This window comes from Octopus bimaculoides, chromosome 3, assembly GCF_001194135.2.
Source record: "Octopus bimaculoides isolate UCB-OBI-ISO-001 chromosome 3, ASM119413v2, whole genome shotgun sequence".
Lineage (NCBI taxonomy): Eukaryota > Metazoa > Mollusca > Cephalopoda > Octopoda > Octopodidae > Octopus > Octopus bimaculoides.
The window spans coordinates 35,562,175-35,572,285 of NC_068983.1; the positions used below are offsets into that span (position 1 = coordinate 35,562,175).

The window sequence follows — 10,111 nt, forward strand, 5'->3', positions numbered from 1 at the left end:
CTGGAGGACTATGGTAAATAATAGGGGGCTGAGGACGGAACCTTGGTGGACCCCTACCTCTACCCGGAATTCATTGCTGTACTCATTTCCAACCCTCACCTTACTGGCCGCATCTCTGTACATGGCTCGCACAGCTCTCACTAGCCATTCTTCTATCCCAAGTTTCCTCATTGACCACCAGATAAGGGATCGGGGGACCCTGTCAAAGGCTTTCTCCATGTCAACGAAAGCCAGGTACAGAGGTTTATCCTTGGCTAGGTATTTCTCTTGCAACTGTCTCACTAGAAATAAGGCATCAGTAGTGCTTTTACCTGGCACGAACCCAAACTGCATCTCATCTAAATTGATTATTATTAATTTCTAAAAATATAAAGTAGAATTGATAATGATTTCTATGCTTGGTAGATAAATCAAAGTAAACTATGTAATGTAACCTGCACAAGATCATAAGCAATAGACTAAATCATTCAGCCTATTGACTACTCGGTCAATACAACTTGTTTTTATGGATCATAACTTGATACATATAATGCCTTGTATCTGTAATGTCCAGTGGTTGTAAGCTCTTGGAATGCTGTTTGCGATGTGGTTTCAATTCCCAGCCAGCCAATTTCACTGACTCCTCATACTTTTCTCTCTAAGTGGCACTGTTGTTATCTTTCTCTCTCTCGTTTTCAGATTTCTTGGAATGTGGTACTGAAAAAAACCAAATACCTAGTCTTCAGCAATACAGCACTGCATCATTTTGTTTATATTATTTTCATTATATATGCAACATTTAACATTTTCATATTTTCTGTAGGTCATCAACCATAAGGAATTCAAAAGCCGAGAAGAGTTTGATGAATTTGTTCATGAAGAACTTATTCGTGCGAAAATAGAGATTGTGTGCCTCGCTGGTTTCATGAGAATTCTCTCAGGTAAGATCTACAGAAAACCTTCAAAGATATTAATGTAGTTTATCTTTGAATGTTTCGTAAACATAGGGGAACTGCTAAGAAGTAAGAGGCAGGGAGGTACTATCATGAAAGGCTTTTAAATGTGGAAAATGCATGGAAGAGAGAGTATCTACTTGTAGTATATCTAACACAAGTTGGCAACCATATGGTTAAGTATTTAAGGATATGAGGGCAGGTCAAGCTACTGGTCTATTGGTGATACTCACTGAGATTATTAAAATGTCTAGTAGAGTAAGGTATTCTAACCACCTATGTAATCAGTCAGGTAGAACAGGAAGATGTCAGTAACTGGAATAGTAATATCATCTTTGACTGCTGTGGAGGCAAAGGTGATGCATTGGATAAAGGACATTACAGAGGCATCAAGCCAACGGATCAGTTTATGAAAATAATTGAGTCATCACGCAACTAATTAGGAAAAGAATTAGCCTAGATGAAATGTAGTTTGACTTTTTGCCAAAAAGTGATACCACAATGTTTTGACTGTTGTATCATCCAGCATCCTTCAGATACTTCCCATGGGCGATAACATACTCAGAATTGTGAATCAGAATATTTTACCAAATTCAAGGGATTGTCCTACAGAACAACAGGATAATGAATGTAAGAAATAACATCAAGGGTTCAGTGTAATAGTTTACCTGATGTATAGGAGTTCAGTCTCTGCATTAGTCACACGCACACGTGAAGGTGCATGGTCTAGTGATTAGGGTGTTGCACTCACAATTGCAAGATCGCGGTTTCAATTCCCAGAGTGATGATTGGAAATAAGTGAAGATTGACAGCAAGAAAGGCATCCACCTGTAGAAAATCTGCCTTATAGAATTCCATTTGCCTTATGCAAACATGGAAAAGTAGATGTTAAAACAATGGTGATGAAGTGGAAGAGGGCTTCTTTCAGTTTCTACCCATCAGAAACCATTCACAAGACTTTAGTCAGCGCTGGGTTATAATAGATCTTTGTTGCAATGTACTGCACAACAGAACTGAACAACACGCTCCATGTTTTTTAAAGATATATAACCTCATTACTAATCCAATATCCATATTTGTTTTACAGATGAAATCTATATTTAATTATTTTTTTTATTTACAGCTCCTTTTGTAAGGAAATGGCAAGGGGCAATGCTAAATGTACATCCATCTTTACTTCCATCATTTAAAGGAGCGAATGCACACAAACTAGTGCTTGAAGCAGGTGTAAAATTGACTGGATGTTCTGTACACTTTGTTGCAGTAAGTGTTATCACCATTTATTTCTTATTGTAGTTTGTAATTTCCTCGTCTTCAACACTATATCTCATGAAACTTGTTTTTAAAATAAATTCACTGTACTTATGATAAACATGTTGAATATATATATATATGTGTGTGTGTCTGTGTATGTCCCCCCACCATTGCTTTACAACGTCTGTTTATGTCCCCATAACTTAGTGGTTCAACAAAAGAGACTGATAGAATAAGTACTAGGCTTACAAAGAATAAGTCCTGGGGTCGATTGTTCAACTAAAGGTGGTGCTCCAGCATGGCTGCAGTCAAATGACTGAAACAAATAAGAGAATGTTGAATTGCAGTATCACATGATTGACCAGACCTGATTGACTCTGTGTGTGTGTGTGTGTGTGTAAGAAGACCATATCTTATACTGCCAAACATTTTAACCCTTCAGCATTCAGATTACTCTGTCAAATGTAATGCTTAATTATTCGTAGTTTTAAACTAATCATGCATTATCTTATAGCTTCAAGATTTTGATGATATGGTTGTTTTAGCATGACATTGTAGGATAGGTGTGAGAGGCTGGATCTGGCCAGTTTGGCTAGAATACTTGGGCAGATATGGCAGGGTTAAGTATCTGCAGTGATCCCCAATCAATCAGGGGCTTTTCCTTCATGTTTTTAATTGCCTTGTCTGTCAACTAGAATATCTGGTCACTCTGTTGAGTTCATGTTAAGAAGATTATCTTTCTTTCATGCATTTTCCACCCACTGCTGAAATGTTAATGCTGTCCACCCTGCTGATGAAGACGATTGACCTGCAAGAGACTTGTGCCAGTGCCACGTAGAAAGTGCTTGTACCAGTGACACATTAAAAGCACCCAGCACACACTGTAAAGTGGTTGGTGTTAAGAAGGGCATTCAGCCATAGACACCAAGCCAAATCAGAGTGGGATCTCCTGCTTACTAGCTCTTGTCAAACCTGCATGGAAAACGGGCATTAAAGGATGATGGTGATGAATTATCTTTCATAGTAATGCTTCTATGATATCATTGCCATTGTTGATCAAAACAGATAAAAAGTAACTAAGATTTCAGTTATTTGTCTCGTGTGTTTAGAAACAAAAATTGGTGTAATTGTATTAACGCGTTTGGTCTTGAGACATTGTGTATACTGTCTAAACAACTATATCACTTCTTATTCCAATTTATTTTTCATCACTCTTTTGTTTTTTATATCAGCCTGAAGTAGACTCTGGAGCTATATTGGTTCAGAAATCTGCACCAGTTTATCCTAATGACACAGAACATACTTTATCAGAAAGAGTCAAGCAACTTGAACACATTGCTTACCCAGAAGCTCTTGAGCTTCTTGCTAGTGGAAAGATTTTATTGCAAGAAAGTGGTAAAATATTATGGCGAGATTGGTGTTGAGCCACTTTCACAATTGTTGGGAAAAGAATTTGCATTACAAACAAATGTTTATAGGAAAAAAAATGAAAGAAAAACACAAACTGATTTGCTTATGAATTTCATTAAAATACTCAATTTTGTACCCCATTTTTTCTCTCTCTCATATTTCTTAAAAGTTTGTTTTAGAGCTTTAATCTTCTCACACCACAGTATGGAATGTATGCATTTATTTTCAGGCAAGTTGATTGTGAAGCAAATGTCTTGCTTGCTCCTTCAATATTTTCTGCTGCATTGGTTTCAACCAGTTTTTAAAACCACCACACACACGTATTCAGAGACTCAAAGGTTATCTGATTTCCATAACTTTTAATAGATGACATATTCCTTTGCAGAGAATACCAGTCTGTGTTGTAGTTAAAAATTAAGTTGGAATTCTCAAGGGTCCTATATATATATATATATACATACACACACACACACACTGCAATTTGTCTGAACTAGCTATCTAGATGGTAGTGATCAATTGTTTTATTCACTTGCTCATAGAATCATATTCAATAATTTACTGCTTAGCTAACAAAACATTTTTGTTTGTGTACATTACATTACATTACTTGCAGAAAACTTTCTAATTGTTAATAACTTGGACCATTAATAATTATATATATTTGTTACCAATATTTACACACACATGGTATTACAGAAAAATGACCTATGCTGGTGCCACATAAGCACCCGTGGTGATGTCACATGAAGCACCAGTTCTGGTGCCATGTCAAAAGCACCCAGTACACTCTGTAAAGTGGTTGGCATTATGAGGCATTCAGCCATAGAAACCATGCCACAACAGACAACTGAAGCCTGGTGTAGCTCTGTGGCATGCCAGCTCGTCAAATTGGCCAACCCATGTCAGCTTGGAAAACGTACATTAAATGATGACACTGATTTATATAGAACACAATATACAAGATTACATGCTATTCTCAAGTAATCAACTTCATCGATCAGACCAGTCTCTGAAGGACAATAAAGACTATGGCCACTGCTCCTGCTTCTGCTTCTGCTTCTGCTTCTTGACAAAATATATATGTAATATATATATATGATGCTTTCCACATAGATATACGGACACAAATTTATAGAGATGAGAAAAAGAACACTGTTGCATTGTTACCTTTTTTTCACACAGTTGTTTAAATGGTTTCCAGGACACAGCTGATATAACATTGTAGATTTCACCTGGTCTTCTCCATCAGAATCTCATGACAATGATTTAATAAACAGAACAGCTAGAAAAAATAAACTATTTATTTGATAGTTTTGTTCCAGAGCAACATTTTCTTTCTGAGTAGTATATATAAGCAGTTTGTTGCTTAATCTTGTTTCTTAACAAGGAATTGATATGTGTATTTTTCTCGTTGGTCAGATAATGAAAGTGAATGATTAGCATAAAATAGAAATGTATGAATTAGTATAAAAGATTCATTGTTCAGAAATCCTGCTTAAGTGTTACTTTTAAACAAGGCTACCAAATAAAGGAGTCATTAATTCAAGCAGTTTTTTAAAAGTTGGTCTGTTAGCTGGATTCAGCTCCCAAGTCAACTGGATGATTGATTGTAGCCTGCTGGGACACTCATCAGGTATGTTCATTCTGTTACCCTCTTCAATAAAGTCTCTAATGTTGGATGCAGGCTGTAGAAAGAAATTAAAATTCAAGCTGTTGTAAATACATCTTTGTATTAGACAAGAAAATTAGTTTACAATGGCTGGGTGCAAGCATGACTGTGAGGTTAAGAAGTTTGTGTTTGGTCTCATTGCCTGGAATTTGAGGGAATTTGATAGGGGTAAACTAAAAAGCCTTTATGTGTCTGAATGTTTACAAAAATTATACTGAAACAATGGTAGCATCATTGTGGTTGGGCTGCACCTGGAGTTATTTGCTAACATTTTCTTTTAGATAACCCACTAGCTTTGCATTTTTGAATCCCTCACTTGAAAAACATGTAAGACTTGGCCATCTGGAAGAGCATCCAGCTACAAAATTCCTGCATAAGCCATGCTAGCATAAACAACAGATATTAAATGAAAAATAACTGAAACAAGTGCGACTCACAATATAGTGCTATTTACTATATTTAGACTACATTCAAAAGACCAACTGCCATAGATTCACGCACCTTCCTCCAATTACTAACACAAGTATAACCAGTCCAGGAGGAACCAGCTACAAAGATTGTGGGAATTGCCCCTTCTTTTCTAAGTACTTTAAGTGAAAAAAAAAAGAAACACTTCTAATAATGCAAGCCTTGGAGTCATCATCATCATTGTTTAACATCCACTTTCCATGCTAGCATGGTTTGACTGAAAATGGGGGGTGGGGGGTGGGGGGCTGCATCAAGTTCCGCTCTGATTTGGCAAGGTTTCTACAACTGGATACTCTTCCTAATGCCAACCATTCTGAGAGTCTAGTGGATGCTTTTTACATGCCATTGACCTGACACTGGCATTGGCCATGGTCTCACTTGGCTTCACAGGTCTACACGAGCATGGTATATCACCAAAGGTCACCTGTCACTTCTCTGGCTCCATGAGGCCCAACACTTGGTGCTTTTTATGTGCCAGACACTGGCATTGGCCATTATTATGATTTCACTCTGTTCTACAGGTCTTCACAAGCATAGCTCAATGATTGAAGGGTGCTTTTAACAGGTCAGTTACAGGAAACTGGCATCGACCATACTATGATCTCATTTGGCTTGATAGGTCTTCTCAAGTACAGCATATCTCCAAAAGATCTTGGTCACTTGTTATTGCCTCTATGAGACCCAACATTCAAAGATCGTGCTTCACCACCTTGTCTCATGTCTTCCTGGGTTTAATTCTTTCGCAGGTTCCCTCCACCATTAGAATGTGATACTTCTTCACACAGCTATCCTCATCCATTCTCACCACATGACCATATCAGTGCAGTCGTCTCTCTTGCACACCACATCTAATGCTTCTTATGTCCAACCTTTCTCTCGGGATGCTTACACACTGACATTACACATCCAGCAGAGCATACTAGCTTCATTTCTTACAAGTCTACGCATATCCTCAGTAGTCCTGAAAATAGTTTATTGCTGGTTCATTTTAACCAATTACTATGAATTATCTATTTCCAACATGGGAAGCTTAAGCAACAAAAAAAAAAAACAGCAAATAGAATTTTATCCTGCTTAACAAATAATCTGTCATTGATCTCAACAAGGATTTGCAGTCATACAAACAGGATATATTTGATTAGGTAAAAAGTGTATATTGCAGCAAAACTAAAGTTTCTAAAATCAGTATTACTCATCAAAAGGATTTTAAAAATCAATAAAAAGGTAGTGCTCCAGTATGGCCACAGTTAAATGACTGAAACAAATAAAAGAATAAATACACATAATTCAGCTTATTGATTTTATTTATACTGAATGATAGTCTTAGTTTCTCTTTAAAATATAAATGCATATGTTGTATGTATTTAAAGGTTAGAAATTTTAACATACAGACTGCTGAAAACCATATTAGACTAAAGATTTTATGAAACCCTTTTTTGATTGCTGATACTACATAAAAAAGCACCCAGTACACTATAGTGGCTGGCATTAGGAAGGGCATCCAACCATAGCATCCATGTTAAAGTAGACAATGGAGCTTGGCATAGTCCTCGGATTTGTCACACTATCCAACCCATGCTGTCATGGAAAACAAATGCTAAATGATAATGAAATCCTTGGTTTCAAAAGATCCATTGTGTAATGATTATTATCATCATCATCGTTTAACGTCCGTTTTCCATGCTGGCATGGGTTGGATGGTTTCACTGGAGACTGGCAAGCCAGGGAGCCGTACTAGGCCCCAATCTGATTTGGCAATGTTTCTGCAGCTGGATGCCCCTCCTAATGCCAGCCACTCTGAAAGTGTAGTGGGTGATTTTTATGTGTCACTGGCATGGGAGCCAGTCAGGTGGTACTGGCATTGGCCACATTCAGATGGTGCTTTTTACGTGCTACCGGAGCCAGTTGGGGATAGCGGGGGCATCAACCACGTTCAGGTGGTGCTTTTTACGTCCCACCGGTACTGGCAACAACCCACACATGAATCGTGCTTATTGCATGCTACCAGCACAAGAGCCAGTCAGGCGGCACTGGCATCGGCCACAACTACAATTCCATTTGATTGTTTTTTTATTTTACTTGACTCAATAGGTCTCCTCAAGTACGGCATGTCGCCCGACAATTCAAGGTACTTTTTAAATGGGCTGGTTATGTGACACTGGTGTAGGCTACGGCCTCACCTTAGTTGCCAGGTCTTCTTAATCACAGCATATCTCCAGAGGTCTCAGTCTTTCGATTATAGGAGAATATTTTCCACCTAAACACTATGCGACTTATATCAATGCAACCTTAATCATTAATTCCTACTCAATGCATTTGAGTATTTTACCATTCTTGTATTTACCAACTACCTCCAGATTGTTCAAGGACAATCCATTTATAAGCAAAGTTTGTCATTTTCATCTTTATTCAAATATGTTTACTTGAATAACCAACAGAATCTAAAGACCTCCATTTCCACAAGTAGGCTTCAATATTACATTTTACTCATGAAATAAACAATAATAGTTAAAATAATAAAAACTTAGTGAATCTGACTGAGATGATTAAAAAGAACAAATTTAGTGCAATTCATCAAATGTAATCTGATAGCTAGGTGAAGAAAAACTTAAACTCAGAAAGTAGATTAGAAAATTAGAAGTAGTGCTTCAGGTTGTACTGACACAAAAGTCACATGGTGTTCATTTCAAAAATATGTGCTTACATGGGAATATAGATATTATGCTGGCAGGAAAGATGCCTACATGAATGTGAACATAAAAATGAAGAAAAATCCATGAATGAATTGAGAACAGACACTTCTAACAATAAAGACTTAGGAAGAAGTAGTTTCAAAGTATATGAGAGCATTGTTTCATCAATATGGCACAAAATAATGCAAAATACAACTCACCTATCCATTTATGCCACCATGACAGATATACACACACAAATGTATTTTGTTCGTTTTTAAATATTAACAAAGATGAGGAAACATCCAGAACAAATATCAAGAGATATGGATATTTCTTATAATTATTTTAATTTCATAAAAATTTAAACAGGATACTTACAACACCTGGGTAAGGTGTCTTGCCAAATGAAAAGATTTCCCACAGCAACACACCAAAACTCCAAACATCACATTTACAGGTGAAAACCTGAATGTAACACAAACGAGAAAACTTTTATTTCCATGAAAAAAAAAAAACAGCAGAAAAAAAGGATATCTTAAAATTCATATTCAATACCATAACAATTACAAGTTACTGCTATTTAGCCCCAGAAAACACCGTTTCCAGTTGGCCATGTGACACAATCGTTCTGTGTCCTTATGTTTTCAAACGGGGGCAGATATCAGGTGTAGTGTTGGCGAATTTCAGGAAGCATGGAGGTTTTAAAGGATGCAATGTCTCAGCAACTAACAACTGATACAGGTAGTTTGTTCCATGCTTCAGCAACTCTGAGAGCGAAAAAATGTTTCTGAAAGTCATAGGAGCTGTGCTGTTTTCTGACTTTGTAGGCATGCCTGTGTGTGTTAGACACATGGAGCTCAAAAAGGTGCTCGAGGTGGTTGTTTATGTGATGGCTAATAATTTTGTGAGGTTTACTAAATCAGTTGCCAGATGTTGGAGCTTCAATGTATCTATGCACGGGGAAGCAAAGCATTTCGAGTATGGTAGATGCCTGATGGAGCCATGGTAGATACCTGGAATCATGTCAGCTGGGTGGAATGAGTCTTATTGGAACCTAATATTTTGCACAGGCATTGCTTTGTCAGTGACAGTCATACTCATGAACAAGTTGACAGCTGTCATATATATGTGTCTTTATATTTGGCATCCCACCATTGCTTGACAACCAGAAGTTATGTGGAAGTCTGCTTCATATATATATATTCATGTTTGTATGTGTCTGTGTGTTTCTCCACAATCACTTGACAATCGGTGCTAGTTTCTTTACGTCCCTGTAACTTAACAGTTCAGCAAAAGAGACCAACAGAATAATTACCAAATTTGATTAGGACTGGGTCAATTTGTTGGACTAAAATTCTTCAAGGTCATGTCCCAGCAAAACTGCAGTTCAATGACTATGTAGTGAAACTACCTATCGCCATTAGATACAAAACTACTATCGCCATTACATACAATCTTCTCATTTAAATATAAATAAATGCGAGCGTAGTAGAGAACCCATTCCTTGTCATCACGTGACTGATTATTATTTGAAGCGGCAAATTCTTCGAACCTTTCCCGCCAGAACGCAAACTGACCAATCACGGCCCCTAATAAGGTCACGTGATAGAGTAAAATTCTGAAGCCATTTGGAGCCCTCTTAACGCTATAAATAGATCAACTCATACCCAACAAATTTGTCTCGGTTCAGTTTCTCTTTGAGA

General features: G+C 37.3%; 2 protein-coding genes across 3 annotated transcripts in view; one reads left to right on the forward strand and one right to left on the reverse strand.

The window, feature by feature from the left end:
- The window catches only part of LOC106876245 (trifunctional purine biosynthetic protein adenosine-3), a 51,137-nt gene extending 47,401 nt beyond the window's left edge, over nucleotides 1-3,736 (forward strand). For both annotated transcript variants that reach the window (XM_014924733.2, XM_014924734.2), the window contains exons 19-21: nucleotides 803-920; nucleotides 2,056-2,195; nucleotides 3,419-3,736. In XM_014924733.2, the coding sequence (XP_014780219.1) occupies nucleotides 803-920; nucleotides 2,056-2,195; nucleotides 3,419-3,610 (450 nt within the window). In that variant the 3' untranslated portion in view covers nucleotides 3,611-3,736. The remainder of the gene's footprint in view (nucleotides 1-802; nucleotides 921-2,055; nucleotides 2,196-3,418) is intronic.
- A 1,143-nt stretch (nucleotides 3,737-4,879) lies between these two features.
- LOC106876246 (tyrosine-protein kinase CSK) overlaps nucleotides 4,880-10,111 on the reverse strand; it is a 30,020-nt gene continuing 24,788 nt past the window's right edge. Inside the window, exons 8-9 of the mRNA XM_052966725.1 lie at nucleotides 8,787-8,873; nucleotides 4,880-5,281 (exon numbers count right to left, since the gene is read on the reverse strand). Of these exons, the coding sequence (XP_052822685.1) occupies nucleotides 5,105-5,281; nucleotides 8,787-8,873 (264 nt within the window). The 3' untranslated portion in view covers nucleotides 4,880-5,104. The remainder of the gene's footprint in view (nucleotides 5,282-8,786; nucleotides 8,874-10,111) is intronic.